The sequence below is a fragment of the Antrostomus carolinensis genome, unplaced genomic scaffold, assembly GCF_000700745.2.
Source record: "Antrostomus carolinensis isolate BGI_N321 unplaced genomic scaffold, ASM70074v2 scaffold43048, whole genome shotgun sequence".
NCBI lineage: Eukaryota > Metazoa > Chordata > Aves > Caprimulgiformes > Caprimulgidae > Antrostomus > Antrostomus carolinensis.
This window is the reverse complement of record NW_010331692.1, coordinates 88251-104946: the sequence shown is the minus strand read 5'-3', so window position 1 is coordinate 104946 and position 16696 is coordinate 88251. Positions and strand designations below refer to the sequence as shown.

At 42.1% G+C, this 16696-nt stretch overlaps 1 protein-coding gene across 1 annotated transcript in view; it reads left to right on the top strand.

The window, feature by feature from the left end:
• Positions 1 to 2521: 2521 nt before the first annotated feature.
• The window catches only part of LOC104529090 (BTB/POZ domain-containing protein kctd15), a 38531-nt gene continuing 24356 nt past the window's right edge, over positions 2522 to 16696 (top strand). Inside the window, exons 1-2 of the mRNA XM_010173280.2 lie at positions 2522 to 2539; positions 3960 to 4135. Of these exons, the coding sequence (XP_010171582.1) occupies positions 2522 to 2539; positions 3960 to 4135 (194 nt within the window). The remainder of the gene's footprint in view (positions 2540 to 3959; positions 4136 to 16696) is intronic.

The window sequence follows — 16696 nt, the reverse complement described above, 5'->3', positions numbered from 1 at the left end:
CAGGTCCTTAAACCTGCCGTGTTAATTTCACGTCTGAAATGTGCATGAAGGAATTAAACTGCACGAGTGAATAACAGCATTAGTTTCAATTAATTTTTATCCTGGCAACAATAAACTTTAGAAACAAAGCGCTTTTACATCCTTAATTAGTCTTGCTTCCCATCTGTAGTCTTTTAAGTGCCTGCTCCTTGATTTAACTTTGTCCCTCCTTCAGAGCCGCCTCCTTTTTCATTCTTTTCCCTTTTTTCTCGTTATCCCTTCCAGACTGCTGCCCGTTTCTTTCCTGCAACCTTTCACCTCTCTTGTCCCTATCTGTCTGCTCTGCTCTGTGCAGTTTATTTCTACTGTATTTTCCCAACATCAACAGCGGTATTGGTTACCATGGCCCCGAGCTATGTGCAGAGGTGGGAAAGCTTCATCCGCCCAAAAGTTCTTACACTTTTGAAGTCTTTCTTTTAGTAGGATCTGAAATGTATCATCTAGAGTGTGTATTAAATGAACAGTATTCCTGAAGGCTTTAGAGCAAGAAAGGCAACACCCTGGAAAATTCTGCAGTCTTTCAGCATTCTCTGCCCTAGGGTTATAGCCCTGGGCACAGAGCTGAATGGAGCTCTTACAACTGCCTTCTGTTTACCTTTTATGGTTAAAATAACAGCTTAGCAAAGAAGCAACTTCATGGAGAAACGATTCAGTGAAATCATCTCAAGCTGTAGCAGCATAGCTAGTTTAATCACCCCTAGAGAGCTGAACAACTGTGAGCACAATGGGACACAAAATCATTTTGTGTGTAAATGAGCATGGCATTGTGATTATTTCACTTTGCATGGGCAAATAGTTTTTACAAGCAGTACTTATGCAGTTAGCTTAGAAAGGCAGAAAAAGATAAGCTGGCTCTGAAAGATCTTGGTGTGTTATGTTTGAAAAACTGAATATTCAGATAATTTGGGAATCAGGCTCTATTGATTTTGCCTTCAGCAGGTTCCTGTGTTACTTATTAGAGCAGGGTTATTGCCTGTGCCACTAGTTGGGATGCTGTATCCTGTTGTAGGCAACTAAAGAGCAAGGATTATTTTACATGGTTTAATAAATGAAGTTTGTTAGTGTTTCTGCGATATTTACCCTTAAGGTTTTAATTTTCACATCAGTATTAGAAAATATGTGCATAAAGACTTGCGCTGGATAAATACATTTAGGATTTTGCTTTGTGCATAAAGTAAGTACATTACTCAGTGTGATGAATTTTAGCTGCGTTTTACATTAAGAAGAAGAAGGAGTCATTAGAAACAGGGTTACGGTACCTTAAGAAATAGGGAGTATTTATTTTTTTTGGAGAAGTAGGAGTGTTTTCAGTGCCCTTTATGTAGTGCTTAACAGTTATGCTCCTTGATAATTTGCTGATATGAAAATGATTGAATTCCACAACTCTAATAAAAACATAGGATTCATTTTTTAATATGAATCCTCTCCAACCAGGGGAAAGGACTGTCTTTTAATTCCCCTTCTCCTCCCCACCCCCCAAAAGCCAGTGGCACCCTCAATAAGTATGAAAAGCCATAAAAGTTTGAAAACTATTTTAGCTTTCCAGTGATTTTCTATAATTAAGTGTTTTTTTCAACACATGCTCTAGCTGAGAGATGCCAAAAGCAGAGGATTGTTCAAAAGGTCCCTCCAGTGAATAGTATAAATTAAATATCTACTGTGTGAGTATGGCCTCACTGAGAATCTCAGACTCTTTACAGATCAAGGAATTTACTGGTATACTAACATTAAACAAAATCCTAAGATAGCAGCAGTGTTTAAATATGCACAAATAGATTCAGATCACTTGATCTTTAGCTATCTGTGCATATTTTAAAATTGAAGCCTGTATTTCATGACAAATGGTTAAATGCAAGACGCGTTTACAGAGAACTGGAAGTCCTTTGATTTCATTTGGAAATTCTAACAAGGGGTGCAGATGAGCCCTAATTAGGCACTTGTTTTGTGAAACTGCGTGAGATTTCTTTCTAAGGCAGCTCTGTGCTCTGTGGGGTCTGTACCTTTATCATTAGTGATAATAGTTGGGGTCTGAACAAAGACAGGGTTGACATTCAGCCTGGATCTTCTGACCCTTTCATTTAAGTGAAGGAGTAGACAGTGAACATGAGTTTACGGTGCTCTCTGGTAAGAAAAAAAACAACAATCTTTGTCTGTGTTGGCAGACAGATGAGGCACCTGCAGATGAGTAAACACATCGCTAAAATACTGTAGGTACTTACATAGTAAGTTGTTTTTAAAAGTTAGTTCTTTTATTTATGCTATATGACATATTTACTGAAGATTGCCCACAACAGGCTCTTGTGGGAAACAAGAAAGCAACGTCTTCAGTCATGAAAGGATTCAGTCACTTTCCTTGAAGGTGGTGCTGTAGTAAAAATGTTAATGCCCAATTTCGCATCGTCTGACACAGAAGTCCTAGGACAGAGTTGGTATTTGCTTCGTGTTCAGTGCAGATGTCCAGCCAGCCTCCGAAGAGAAAAGGATGTGGATTCATAATGGGGTGATGTATTTCTGTGCTGTAGATGCAGGAAATTCTTAGGAGCTAACAAAGATGAAATATAGTAAATGGAGATGTTGTGATGACTTTGTGAAGCTGTCCAGATGTATTACGATTTTTTTAGTCCCTTTCTATATAGCTCAGTTTTGTTTTGTTTTTTTAGAAAGAATATTGCTAATTGTACGTTCATCGAGTGGCGTAGCCAGGCGTCTTGTGCAAAATACAGCTAAGAGAAAGGCGAGACCAGCTTTGGATTTCTAAGAAACATTGTCAAAGTAATGTGGGAGAAATGGAATTCACTTTGCAATGCTGCATGTAAAGTGCTTGTCAGATGTAAGGAAGAGCCTGGATGCTTGGTAGCATGCTTGCAGAACAAAATACCAAGAAAATTAGATTATATTCAGAAATGTCTTCAACTATAATGTTTTGCATATGTTGCTTTACCCATAAGGGGGAGGATGGATGGACATTTTCTTAAACTTTTATAAGAGGTTTTTTTGTTTGACATGTATGCCGTCTATCCTGATTTAACTGAAATCAGCTTGGAGACACGCGTTTCATGCAGAATAAGCTGTGCTTTTCTTACAGAAGAGAATTGAGGAATTTTCTTTTGCTATGGTTGTCCTGTTCATTTTTAAGACATTTCAGTGGCTTTTACTTTGTACGTCTGCTGAGGATTTATGGACTCAATTCAGAAATTTCACTAATTTTGAAACATTTCTAGGGCAGTAAACATTAGGTGGATTGTTGAATTTGTAATTTCACATAGTACAGTAATTTCTAACATGTCTTGTCATGTAAGCATGGGTCAGTTTATGTATCTTTCTGTTTTCAGTGCTTCCAGGTATTAATTGCTTTCCGTTTGCAAGCTTATTAGTTCTTTATGTCTAATATTAAGGCTTAACTGAAAATTACCCATTTATTTCACAATTATTGAAAATAAACCAGAAAACTGATCTTAGTTTGATGTGAAATTTACTACATGTATAAACTAAATGCCTTAGGTACTGAGGAAGTCACTAATTTAGAGGTGTCTCGTTACTGAGACAAACTTGCAAAAACCCCTGAATCCCAATTCACAAATTGGTTATTCGTTTGTCAGGGGATATTTCACATCTAACACATAAGCCCGCGACCTTTAATTAGAATTTTGCAGTTTGTTTTATGCCCCTTGAGGCTGACACCTTGAAAATTTTTTTTTTCTTGATTTCTTATTGCTAATAAGCATCTTTCTCTTCCCCTCTGGTACTTTGAAGAAAATGATGCAAATACACTTAATTACAGTGGTGGCAATAATTTGTTAGCTGAATATGTGATCAGGCAGATGCAAAAATGATCTGATTAGATCTGTGATCACGCTGGAAAGAAAGGTAACACACTGCTACATTTAAGAGAAACTGTTCTTTTTGCCTTCCCTTTGCAGGAGGGAAGAAGCATGTCCCGTCTGTCTCTAACACGGTCCCCGGTTTCTCCTCTGGCTGCTCAAGGAATTCCTCTCCCAGCTCAACTCACCAAGTCGAACGCTCCCGTGCACATCGATGTAGGAGGACACATGTACACCAGCAGCCTGGCTACCTTGACCAAGTACCCAGACTCCAGGTAAGACCTTGGTGTTTTCAGGCTCGCTGCCTGTTTCTGTTCATGGCGTGGAAGGAGGCATGTACCTGTGAGGAATATTTCAATGCGAAATACAATTTATTATATATTCACCAGTTATGAATAATTCAGTTTCCGATTTATACAGTAACTTCACTGGGGTTCTACAGGAAAAAAAAGCCTGTAAAATTTATGTATTATTTAGAGAGTCTATTCATTTTCTCTCTCAGTGTCTTCTGCACTCTGGTGATACATTTGAAGCACCTGTTGGTGTGCTGCCCTAGATTATTTCCAACTGCACCAAGCAACTTTTCCTTCAGATTTAGGGGAAAAAAAATTCCTTTTTTTCTTCCTTTAAGAAAACAGAACAGCTCTGTTACACTGGGACTGATGGATGCTTCTGTCAGCCAGCCAGAACCCTAACCTCAGCTGTAGCTGTAGCTGTGTGCCTCAGTGTCAGCGGTCATTCTTTTGGGCAGTGGCCATCCGACCAGCTCTGTCTGCTTGCAGCTGCAGATCATATTGAATCTTTGCCTGCTTAAAGGTTGCTGGTTTGTGCGGGACAGGTTGGGGACACGTCTGCCAAGATTTATTTTGATCTGGCCTGTGTTATCACAGAGCAGACTACAGATACATCAAATTAGGAACAGCTGTGGCATGAGGGTGTATTTGTGTACATGACATAGAGTCTCTTCACGATGTGCCCGACTCCCAGTCCCGCGGGGTACTGGGCACTGTGAAGAATGGGGGATCCTGGGCAGCATCAGGCCTGTGACGGTAGCGTGGAAGGAACTGCTGTTGTAAGGGTTGAAGCATATTCATTGGAGCATTATGTTAAAATATACTTGATTTTAATTTACAGTTATGATCACTAAAACAGTGCAGCTTTTTGTCATTCCAACTGCTTATTTTTCAGAAGGGTAAGTGCCTCGTGTAACCAAGAGAAGGTGTGGGTGTGCAGTGTCAGGGTGCCCAGCAGACTGGTTAAAGGAGGCACTATTGACTCAAAAGCCTACCAGAGCCCAGGTCAGCAGGTTTTGTTGCCAGAGGTTTTGCTACCGGCATGTCCAGTATTTCCAAAAGGGATAGATGTATTTTTTTGGTGTGACAACCCGTGTAAAGCTTCAGTTTCATTTGAAGATTTTTCCTTTAGAAGAACTAGGGATTTTTGCACAGATTTGGCAGTTTCCCAAGCAGTAAATGACATTTTTGGAGACACCTTGAAATGTCTCTGATGTCATAAAGCATATGGCTGTGATTTCATTCCAAGGAGAGGGAGCTGCTGAAATTCTCTATGGAAAATGAACAATTATTAAAATAACTATATTTTATGGCTAGGCCAAAACAATATGATTTTTCTGGACAGTGTCTGTTTAATGATGTCTGTGTGGTGGTACTTTAATCATAGAGAAGAAATCTCTTCAGCAGGGAGAGATTTATAACAGAGAAGCAGACAAATGCTTCATAGTATAAAAAATACAGAGAAGATTCAGCAGTTGTAATGGAGTAGCACATCTGTTTCCTCATTTTAAAATATCACTGCTGACACAATTTTTAAAATATGCCCCATATCAGACTTACTTAATAAAAACTTCAGTTGTGGAACCTTTGTGAGAATATACATAAATTAATGATTATAAATAAATTCACAGATTTTATTTAAAGAGAACTAGGCTGATCTAAAGCCTTTTTCTTTCTGTTTGCTAAATAACAGAAGTGCATTTCTTCAGGTTTTGTACTTTGTTAAACTAAGAGTACAAAACTGTGACTGACCAGAGCTCATGTGCTTCCTGATGTTTTGCTGTGTATTGTCTTAACATTTGCATTGCTGTGTTATCTCAGAAGGTTTGAATGCTTTTTCAGCTGCTGAAACTTCAGTTCTCACTGGAGTAACAGCTTACAGGATGGGACACACAAATCAGAAAGGTTAAATAGTAACCACATATATTTTTACAGCAAAAGATAACCCTTCACCAGCATCCCAAGTAGGACATATTGATACATTATGGAGCTGGATGGATGGTACACCTTAATATTTTTTAATTTTTAAAAATTTGTTTTTCTGCAGTGCTGTGTAGTAGACTTGGTTGGTTACCTGCCGTTGAGTCTGGCCTGCTCTCACTCCCAGTTAAGGCAAAGTACTTGCAGTTATTTCAGTGGGGATGGCTGGAGCTCCTGACAGTGCTTTGCTGTCCTGGTGTGTATCTTCCATAAGGCACAGCCTGTCTTTGCAGTGGTCTGTCTGGGAGAGGAATCCTAGGTCTCTTAGAGGTGCAGGAGGAAGGAGACAGCTTTTCTGAGTGAGACATCTGGAAATAACGCCAGAGCACTGTCAGCTTACGCTCAGAGATCATATGCATGGCCACATATAAAGGCATAGCCATACTCATCCACATGCAGAGCTTTCTGGATTATTTTGGACAGCATATTAAACTCTTGGTTTAAACATGAGCTTAAAAGCTTCAAATCTAAGAAATCAGACAAATTTGTGGATTGTATTTCAGCAAAAGATGTAAGCATATGCAGAAATGCTTTGCTAAATCTTAGCTCCAGTCACATAAAATACAGTTTGCACCCACTAAAATTGAAAGCTGTGGAAATAAACTTCATTTGTGTTAAAACCTCTATTTCTTTCTCTCTGCTGCAAAATCTTAAGCAGGCTTTTAGCTTGTAGTATATAGCGTATATATATGTTTAAACATACATACGGATTGTGGCCGTGTGTATAAATACAATCAGGGAACGCATACACAGAGGTATCACATGCTAATAGAAAACAGGAAAAAAAAAAATCAAGTTGTGTTTATCCTTCCATAGTGTTTTGAGGAGGCCCAGTCCTGTTAGGTCCTGAACAAACTCAGTTCTCGTTGACTTCAGTGGGAGGGAAGAGCTCCCAGCAGCTTGCCAGATCAGGCCCAGCAGGAGCAAGTATAGGTATGACCAGTTCCTGCCTATACCTGCTCTCCAGTCACCCCTCTGGTATGATATAAATTACACCTGACAGCAGGCAGCGTGATACTTTTCTTATTGTAATTTGTTAGGATTGACTGTGCTCAGCCCACTGGGCTGGCTCTGCTGGGCTGTTCCCTAATTATGTGGTTGGCTCTAATTTGGGGAAAGAAGGGACCTGATTCTGGAAGTCTTACTCACGTGAGTGAATGGCTGGTGATGTGAAGTTGGAGGCCAAATCTTGCATTTCAGTGATCCCAGAGTTGTTTCAGAGCAACCTTGGTGAAGTCTTTGATGTTGTTTGTATTAGTGCAGCTGCTGTGAGACAAGCATTTGTCCATTGATTAAATTTGCATAAGTAAAGGGTGACAGATTAGGCATTAAAGGGGGTAGCCGCCCTCTTTCCAGTAAATTTTTACGGGCTGCATAAATTCTCTCCTCTAAAAAGGAGAAAACTTGAGCAGCACACAACTGGTGTGACAAAGAAGAGGATTGAACAGCCACTGTCAGAGATGGTTTCTAAACCACTCACGCTTACCTTATGCACTGCTCTCACACGCCTTTCCAGTTGGCTTTTTGAATGAAACACCATGCAAGAAAGCAAGCTGGCCTTTCAGAGGGTCAAAGGCAAGGAAAATGAGAAACACAGAAAAGAAATCGTGATCAACAACAGCATAATGATGGTGATCATGGAAATTATCTCAGAAGTAATATTATTAATCCCTCTTCATACTTGAGGCTGCTTTCTGTGAACACCCAAAACTGCCATTAAGCTAACAAGTTTTGGAGGTACAAGGAGGCTGGTGTTGTCTTACCTGTCTCTGAGGCTCTGCTTCAATAGTTTATTTTCAGCAAGTTCTCCTGACAAAACTCCCAACTCTGGTAGTTGTGAGTTACAGGTAGAAAGAAAAAAAAAGAAAAACTATTGAATTCAGTCTAGTGACTTTTACCATCAACATCTTATTTCTAAAGTAACTGTCTAAGTAGACAAATTATTCATCTTTGAAAGCATTTCCTCTAGAAATCCCATTCATGTTCTCACCCAGAGGACCTCTAAAGCAGCCCCTTCACACGTTGACACTTGAATATGGATTTATATGACAGACTGTAAAGGCTGCAAAAGCTCTAGCACATCTATAAAGTGAGTTGCAAATTATATTTATCCAAGGGAGTGAGACAATTCTTACATTAAAAAATAAACCCACACCAAAAGTCCACGCTCCTAATGTGCAGTCAGGAATACTCAAAGACATTGCCAGATCCTCCAATCTTATTCCCACTGAACTCAGTGGCAGACATCTTACTGACTTCAAGTGGAAAAGAAGCAGAAGTTCCAAATCCCCGTGTACCACAGCAGGCCCCAGCTTCTCGATTTCACTGGAAATTTTGATATCACTTTGAATTTCTGTTAGAAAGCAGAACAAGATTTTTCATCAGAAGCCTGTCCTTTCACAGCCCTGAATAGTGTTTTTAACTCAGAGAATTGCTGTGAGCTCTTTGTGAGTTGTTCTGCTATAAAAGGCAAATATATTTACCTTACATTCTTGGTTAATTAGTACTTGTTGTATAACCCTCTATTAAATATAAGTGTGTTCTTTTCTTCAAAATGTATTTTTAAAAGCTTGTGCTTTCTGTGATGCTAGTCACATGACAAAAGTGAGCAGGAGTAATGTTAGTTGAAGCAGTGATATCCAGGTGGGAATGGTGTGGGTACACAGACCCCAGGGAGCTCCCCTTGACAGGTTGTAGTGCACCTCGTGTGGGACCTCTCTGCTCCCAGCCTTTCCTCTTCAGGAAGACGGAGCTTTTTGGCCCCACAGCCCAGGGCACGCTGAGCCAGTGCTAACACAGTACACATCCTGAGCACAGCTTTTGGGGCACCTGGGCTTTACCACCCCCTTCTCTGGAGGCTCTGTCCTCCAAAGAAAACCAGCACAGGCTTTATTAACTGCTTCAGAAACTAATGATCTTAGCTGTTCCAAGGCACAGTGGAATTTGCGAGGCGTATCCCTGACTCACTTTCCTTTAAACCTGAGGACTTTTTTGGTGATTTACAAAGGAGTCCCCTAAAGTACATGTCTTCTCTTCTGAATGCTTCTTGTCAAAACTAACTATCGTTCTTGTCTAGACCCACCCTCAGACAAGCTCTCTTACCAAGCATGACCTTCTGATTCTAGCTACTCCATAGGTATCTGTGATTTCTAATTCCCCTACCTTTTCTTCCAGTACCTGCATCTCTCAGGTTGCTGGAGCTCAGCACTGACTCCTGGGATCTTCTGCTTCTCCTCCCTTTTCTGCAGCCACACCGGGCTGGACTGAATTCAGGGCAATGCTCTTCTCGAAGTTTTAGAACCTGTTGTTCCTGACAGAACGTGATTACTGACTATAGTCAGAGACAGTGATTTCAGAAGCTCAAACACACCTGTTACCAAGATCTACAAGACACATTTTCCACATCATCCTTTACACCAAGGGCTCCTTACTGGGTCCTGCTCTGCACTGCTTGAGAAGGAGCAAGGATATTCTTAACTCAGATATGTTTAGGATATCTAATTCTCCAGAGTTAGAATGTCTAAGAACATCTCACATTTCTTGCTCATGTAGGATCAATCCAGTTTCACTCTTACAATAACTTACTTGCTAATTGCCCATCAAGCCTGTGTATTATTGATGTTATCACCTGAAAACAATGTCCCATTAGCAAATTTTGTCGCTTACCTCATGCTGGCTGTTAGGATGTAAATCAGTCCTTAAACAAGGCCTGTACTCCGGACAGGTTAAGTGGAGTGAAGACCAGATTTGTTCATAACCAGAGATCGGTGTTTGTGAAAGCACAGCACATTTGAGAGCAGGATCCTGGTCTGGAGCAGAAGAGGTGTCAGCTCTCCTGGGCCAGCACAGCCTCCTGCCAGCCCTGTGGCACAGCAGTCCGGCGCCACTGCAGCATCGGTGGTGTTCATCCTGACTTGGGTGTCTCCCAGACCTCTCTATGCCACTGCCATTCCACACTGCTCACCCACCCAGCGTCTGTGTAGTGTCTTGTCCCTCTTCAATCCCTCTCTTATCCCTGCACACGCACTAAATGACTGTTTTAAGCACAGTAAGGACATAGGTGAGCGTGCTGCTATGGCACATTTCACTCTTCGTAAGGTTCCACTCTCGCCACTGAGGTCAGTTGTTGAGTGCCCTGTTTGTGGGGTGACACCAGGCTCTGGCACTGGTGGGCTGTGAACTGTTGTGTATTACTCAAAAAGGCAAAGAGTTTCTGAGTCGGAGCCAGCAGCCCACATTCAGGCAAAGCACTACGAAATGCGCCTGCATGTGAGCTGCAGCACAAAGCTCATTAATTTTAATAGGTATTGTGAACTTAAACCATACACAGACTTTAAAGCAAAACACCCGAAGAGGCAGGAGCAAGTGTTTTTACTTGCATTACATTACAAATGCTCAGAGATGCAGGTTATGGGCATGGTGCACGAGCACTGCTCACACTGCACACCAGCGTGGTAGCTCTGCAGAGAGGGGTGAGCCTGCCAGGGCTCCCCGGGGCTCTGCCGTTGTTTAAGGCAGTCAGGTGTATGTTGTGGATGACAACAAGTAAAGGAACCAAAACCAAAGGTTTTGGTTATATGCAGCACCTTTTCTGAATTAACATAAGAACTTTAATGGAGATAAAAATAATTTTCAGTTTCATTTTGTGCACCTGCAATTTAGAGAGAAATCATTTGAGTTTTTCTTATTTGGTTGTTGAGTGGGCATCTCTCTCTTTGGTTTCCAAAGGAAATTTGACCAGCAGAACCCTTAATGAAAAACCCTTAAAAAGGTCCTTTACCCTTCCCATCCTCTGTCTCCCCCAGTAAGCCTGTGGATGTTGCACTTACCGGAGTGGGAGCTGGAACAAGCGAAGGAAGTCTCATTGTCAGGCTGCTGAATCAGATAATCTGTGTAAAACAAACCAGTCTTTCCCCACCTGCAAAGCCAAGTATTGCTGTTTTGTACAGGTGCTGTGTGGCTGAGCTCACACTAGTCCATGCCGTGCTTTGATAAGCTCTGGGAAAGGTGTGAAGCATTATTTCCTGTGAGCAGACGCGCATTGCTGCTAGGACACATCCAGCACAGCTCCCGGGCAGTGTGTGGGGCAGGGCAGAGCGGGTGGAGGTGAGAAACCATTTCCTTTTGAAGACAGACTGGCCAGCACCAGTATGGCAGGAGTTGCACCAGTCCCAGGTCAGTGAGTACCAGGGCACGACCTGTGTCAGAGGAGGGACGCGTGGCCTCTGTGGAAAATAAAAACAATCCGTAACAGGGATGTAGTGACAGCTGGGAATGATGCTGTTCGATATCCTGGCTCTGGCTTTTGCTAATGGGAGAAAATCCTGGATTCAGGGTCTGGCACAGTCTGTGGACGTACACCATGGTAGCAGATTTCCCTGCATTCCCCAGGGCTGCTGTTGCACAGCTGGAGCAGTGGCTTTGGTAGTAAAGGAGAACAGTCCCTGTAACCCTAACCCTTCAATCCAGTGACTTGGGGAGATGGGAGAGAAGGAATTTGTATGGAAACTGATTCTTCAGGGCTGTCTGTGTCCGCCTCTCCATGATCTCCTGCTAACTGGCATGTAGGGAGCCACCGCTGAGCTGTCTGCTGTGATAAAGGTGTTTATTCCTCACTGGACTTAATAACCACTGCCTTGCCCAGCACAGGCACTGCCCCTGGGCTGCCCACAGGCTCTGGAGGGAGAGATTTCTCCCTTTGGGAGTACAAATCTTACTCTGATTGGGTGCTGAGATTGGGCCCTGTTGATTAATTATTTGTGTGTTTACTTGGAATATTTGATGAAATGTATAAGAAAATACTGCCTAGTGAGTCTCTGATGAACACTATCTCAGAAATTGTTGTTTCTCTGTCTACTTTTACAGCCTGGGTTGTGTGGAGTTCTAGGCATGAATTAGTATTATGGCATCCAGGAAAGGAAGGACTGAGCTAGTCATGGAAAGGAGAAGAGATAACAAATCAACACTCGTCTGACTTGCAGAAATAAAATTATGGCTGGGGGACTATGCCTGGCACAGGTTGTTCAAAAAACCTGAATTTGAGAAAATTGCACATTTCTATCCAGATGCTAGCTTATTTGGCTCAGCTAGTTGAAAGGAAGATCAGGCATCAACATGCAGCATGTGCAGCCTGGCTGGGGTCAGGAGGGATGTCACTTACAGCCTCTGAGAGGAGTCCAGAAGATAAACGTTGAACAGTGTCTCCAGTACCTTGAGTGCAAGACCCAGCTGATCTTGTCTCATTTTCTGCTCTTCCCTTTCTTCTTCTGCAATGATAACATGACAGTAGCTGAGTTTTGCTTAACACATTAGTAATTCCCACCCTTCCTGCTTACAACAGGTTGAGAACTAGTCTGGTTTATTAAAACTCTCAAAGAGAAGCCAGCAGACAAGGAGACCAAAAATTAAACTTTTTCTTTTTTTTTTTTTTGGTTATCACTCTATATTTACAGCAGTTTCTGAGGTTAGTTGGTCAAGTACTTTGTCATTTCTTTCATTGCTACTTTTGTTTACCACTCACCTGACAGGACACTTTGGTGCCAGCAGCAAAATTTAAGTATTTTTCAGCAGTCATTTTCAGGGCAGTAACACAAAAAGCATTAGCAGCATATTTTGAATATCATTCCCATAAGATGCTGTGGAAGCACCCAGTCTCCTCCTTTTATGTGCTGCTAGTGGAGACTGTTTCATGCTGATGAGTGTGGTGTAAAGTACTACACCTGTGCTCAGGTTCACAGGTGTAGCAGCTTTACACTTCAAGCAAAGGGGAATCTCCTTTATTGATTGCTTCTTCATGTGCTGTGCATCCAGCTCACGCATTGCATGGAGAGGAGTTACAGAAAGATGTGGATTTGGTAGCTTTGTACTGGAAATGGTGTCCTGAGGTCACAGCTAACCACCGTAGCAGTGGGGCAGATGGGGTCTTACCTCTTCATATTTGGTCTTTGAATACATGTCAGTGGCATTTGTCTTTTGATTTATAAACTTTTGATTTATAAAGACCCTGCAATGGCAAGTAGACCTGGTCTGCTTAGGGGGATATTTCATGAACTACTTAGGATGTTTATAAAACAGACTCCCTAGATTATGAAGCAAGGGGGTATCTGTTTTGTAAGGAACATGTTATGAAATGAATTTGTCTTTAGGCCTAACTTAATTATTTTAATGATCCCACTGGTGGTTGTCGTAGGTGTCGTTCTGTGTATATACTGTGACCTACATGCTTGTGATCATTTATGAAATCTAAGATTTAAAAATATATTGGACCTTATTAATTCCTTGCCTACTTTCACTGAAATAAGGTGCTTTGGATATTGTTACATTGGGCCAAATCTCTCTTCCAGTGAAGTCAATGAGAGTTTTACTGTAAGCTTAAATGGAAACAAAATAAGCCCTGTTCTTTTAGAAAACTGCCCTAATAATAAACCTGTCCAAAATAATCCCAAGTGTGACCCTGTTGACCTCTGTGGAGTTACACCAGGGATGTATACTGATGTGATGTGTGGAGAGGAGTTATGAGAGGCTCAGCATTGTAGTAAGATGCTTCTGCTCACTATCCACAGTACTTGGTCTCAAAAACATCTAAAGGTGTAAAACTGACAGGTAAATTAAGACAAAGCATCGTGCACTTACAGGTGTATGCACGTACCTTTCCTGGTCAGATAGCCTTCCCAAAGAGATGACTCTGCTGGTTTTGAAGGAGTTACTCCAGATTTGTACCTGTATAACTGAAATCAGAATTAATCTATTCATGGGTTAATAAAATCTTTAAGAACAAAGTGCATATTTAAATAGAAGAAATATGCAGGCATGCAAACACAGGATTCATATGTGAAAGCATAAGGGAGGCTAGATCTCTCTTGAGCACAGAGTAACAAGATGGTGTGGAGGATGCCAGGCTGTAGCTGACCCAGGTCGTGCCCCACGCTGCTGCTAGCCACATTGACTTTGCCAAGTTTCTCCGTTACATGAAATGTAATAAACTGATGAGTATACCTAGTCCTTGCAGCACATCAGCTTGGTCCCTTGTGCTGTACTGGCACCAAACGCATAATCTGGTGACTGAAACAGGTGAGTATTGTCAACCACTCTCATCCCTGGTGTAAATCCACTGATACAGAGTTACACCAGGTTGGTGGCTCTCCTAACTGAGATTGATAGCTGGGAGAAGCTGCAGAGCTGGAATTAAACTCCGGAGTTATAAACACATAATCTCCGTGCTCTGTCCACCAGACTGCCTGCTCCTTCACCTCATCTGCCTGGGATTAGCATGTACTTCAATCTTTTGATGCTTAAAAAAGAATGACACCTGTAAACATTTAAAGGGGTTTGGTTTTTTGTTTTTACCTGATTTGCTCTCACTTGAAACTCTGCCAGGCAGGATGGCTATTAGCTTCACATGCGCGCACAGTTGCATTCCTTACTGATGCAGTCACTGTGACCACTGCCTGCCTGTCAGAGCTGGGCACCAGGACAGACAGGCTGAGCAGAGGTGTTCCGGTGTTCACCTGTACTGTGTTGATTTCACTCTGCTGCAATATGGTATGCATTCAAAGGCTAAAATTGCTGCTTTTTTATCTGCTGAGTACCACATAAAGCAAAACCTGAAAGGAGTCCTGCACGTGGATGCCGGGAAGCTGTTACACAGCATTTGCACCGTTACTCTTGCTCAGACTCAGAAAGGATCAGTTGGCAAGCACTGGAGACTGAGATTTGCACCGTAAAGCTGAAATGCTGAAGGAATCCCAGTCCAAAGGGCAGGCTGTCGTTACGCCTCTCTCCTAATGGAGTGCAGATGCTGCCAGTGCTGCAGGTAATCCGTTTAGATCTGGTAGATGCTTTTGCAGCAGCAAATCTCACTCTCTTGAGAAAGCAGACAATGAAAACCAGGGACTCTTTTTAGCTTCTTTGGTGTCATACAGTGTTATGCCAACAAGTTGTACCAGTACGGTTTACACCAAAGGCTGCAGCTTTGGCATCTGGGGAATGTGGTGTGCCTTCTGGGAGACTACTGCCTCAATCCTGCTGTTGCAAAACTTATATACAATTTCATGGACAAATTTGGCTAGTGGAACACCATGAGAACCAGTAGATGACAATAGAGAAACTGGGTCCTCTGTTTGTGCTGAGGTTGTCTGGAAGGGAACGAGGGCTGAATTTGTGCCAGTAGTACTTAACACTGCTGTTGAATGAGAAAAAAAATTCAATGACCGCTTTTTAATCTTACAGAGGGGAAAAAAAAAAATCATGCATGGATTTGTAACCAGTTCCAAACATATTTCCTCTTCTGTTCACATCCAGTTATATTCTGTTTGCAGACGCGAGAGTTAAAGCAGGGGCCTGCTTCTGCTTTCAATTAAATCAAAGGATGTTTTGGCCTTGACTTCACTGGGACCAGAATCAAACCCATGACCGTAGTATTCTATTTAAGAATGAATCTCTTGCAGTCACATAAAAAAGCCAGGTTCAGCTTTCAGTATCTCATCAGAATCCAACAGTTAATGGTTTTCTTATTATTTTAAAGTTTTTGCCAAGCTTAATTCTGTAGGGCAAGCGACCTCTGTGCAGCAGGTGTCTTACTGTCTCCTTCCCAGATGTGGGTTCCCTCTCTGTAGCCCCTAGACAGGGGCTCTCTCTTTTTTCGGGAGCGCGGCCGTGGAGCTGAACTCTTCCCAGCGGACATGTCAGCGGGTTGCTTCATCTCTGTTCCTGCTCTCTGGCTGCAGTAACAAAAAAACCTACTGGAATATTCCTCTTCACTGCTGCCTTTCATCTGCCAATGGCCCAGGTTCAACAGCAAAAACTATTACACAAGTCTTCCTACTTGGTGTGGATATATGGGCTTTGGTGGCTGTTTTCCCTTCAAATTAGCTTTTTAATAAATCATTCTCAACGTGTTCAGTTTCTTTAAGTAAACAGCCAGGAAAAATAAGTTGGGTACAGCTTAATCAAATGCAAGAATAAACAAGAGCATCATTCCTTTATCATTTGAAGTGTGATAAGAGAACTGGATGCAACTTCCCAATCACATACTTGCTTGTAGAGAATTACAACCAGTAACAGTCTGCCTGTAACTCCCCACAATGTCTTCATGCCAGAGTGTGTGGTGGTGTGAGCTGTACTGGAGGTGCACGGTAGTATAACTGCAGCAGTGTTACATTCTGGGACTGGGCAAAATTGGTGTAGTTTACTCACTGGAGGACAGAAGGATGGGCTGTGGGAAAAACAAATAGAGGAAGAATGTAAAATAAGCTATTTTTTTTCCATATTGACATTCTCAGCAACAGAAGATCTTTACCAGTTAAGCAAAACAGCATACCTACCAAATGCCCAAGTGGCGTGGGCAGCTGCTTCTAAGCAGAAAGCTAATTTATCACTACCAGAGAAGCTGGTATCATTCCTGTTCACAGCAGTGGAGAGTGTCCTGGTGCAGCAGAGGCCAGCGTGGGCACGGAGGGTCGCCTGATGTTCCTCCTCATCCCAGACAGTGGACTGCTGCAGAGTCCCGGGCAGCCCGTGCCTGGAAACATTTTCCTGTGGATCTGGAAATAAATTAAAGAATTG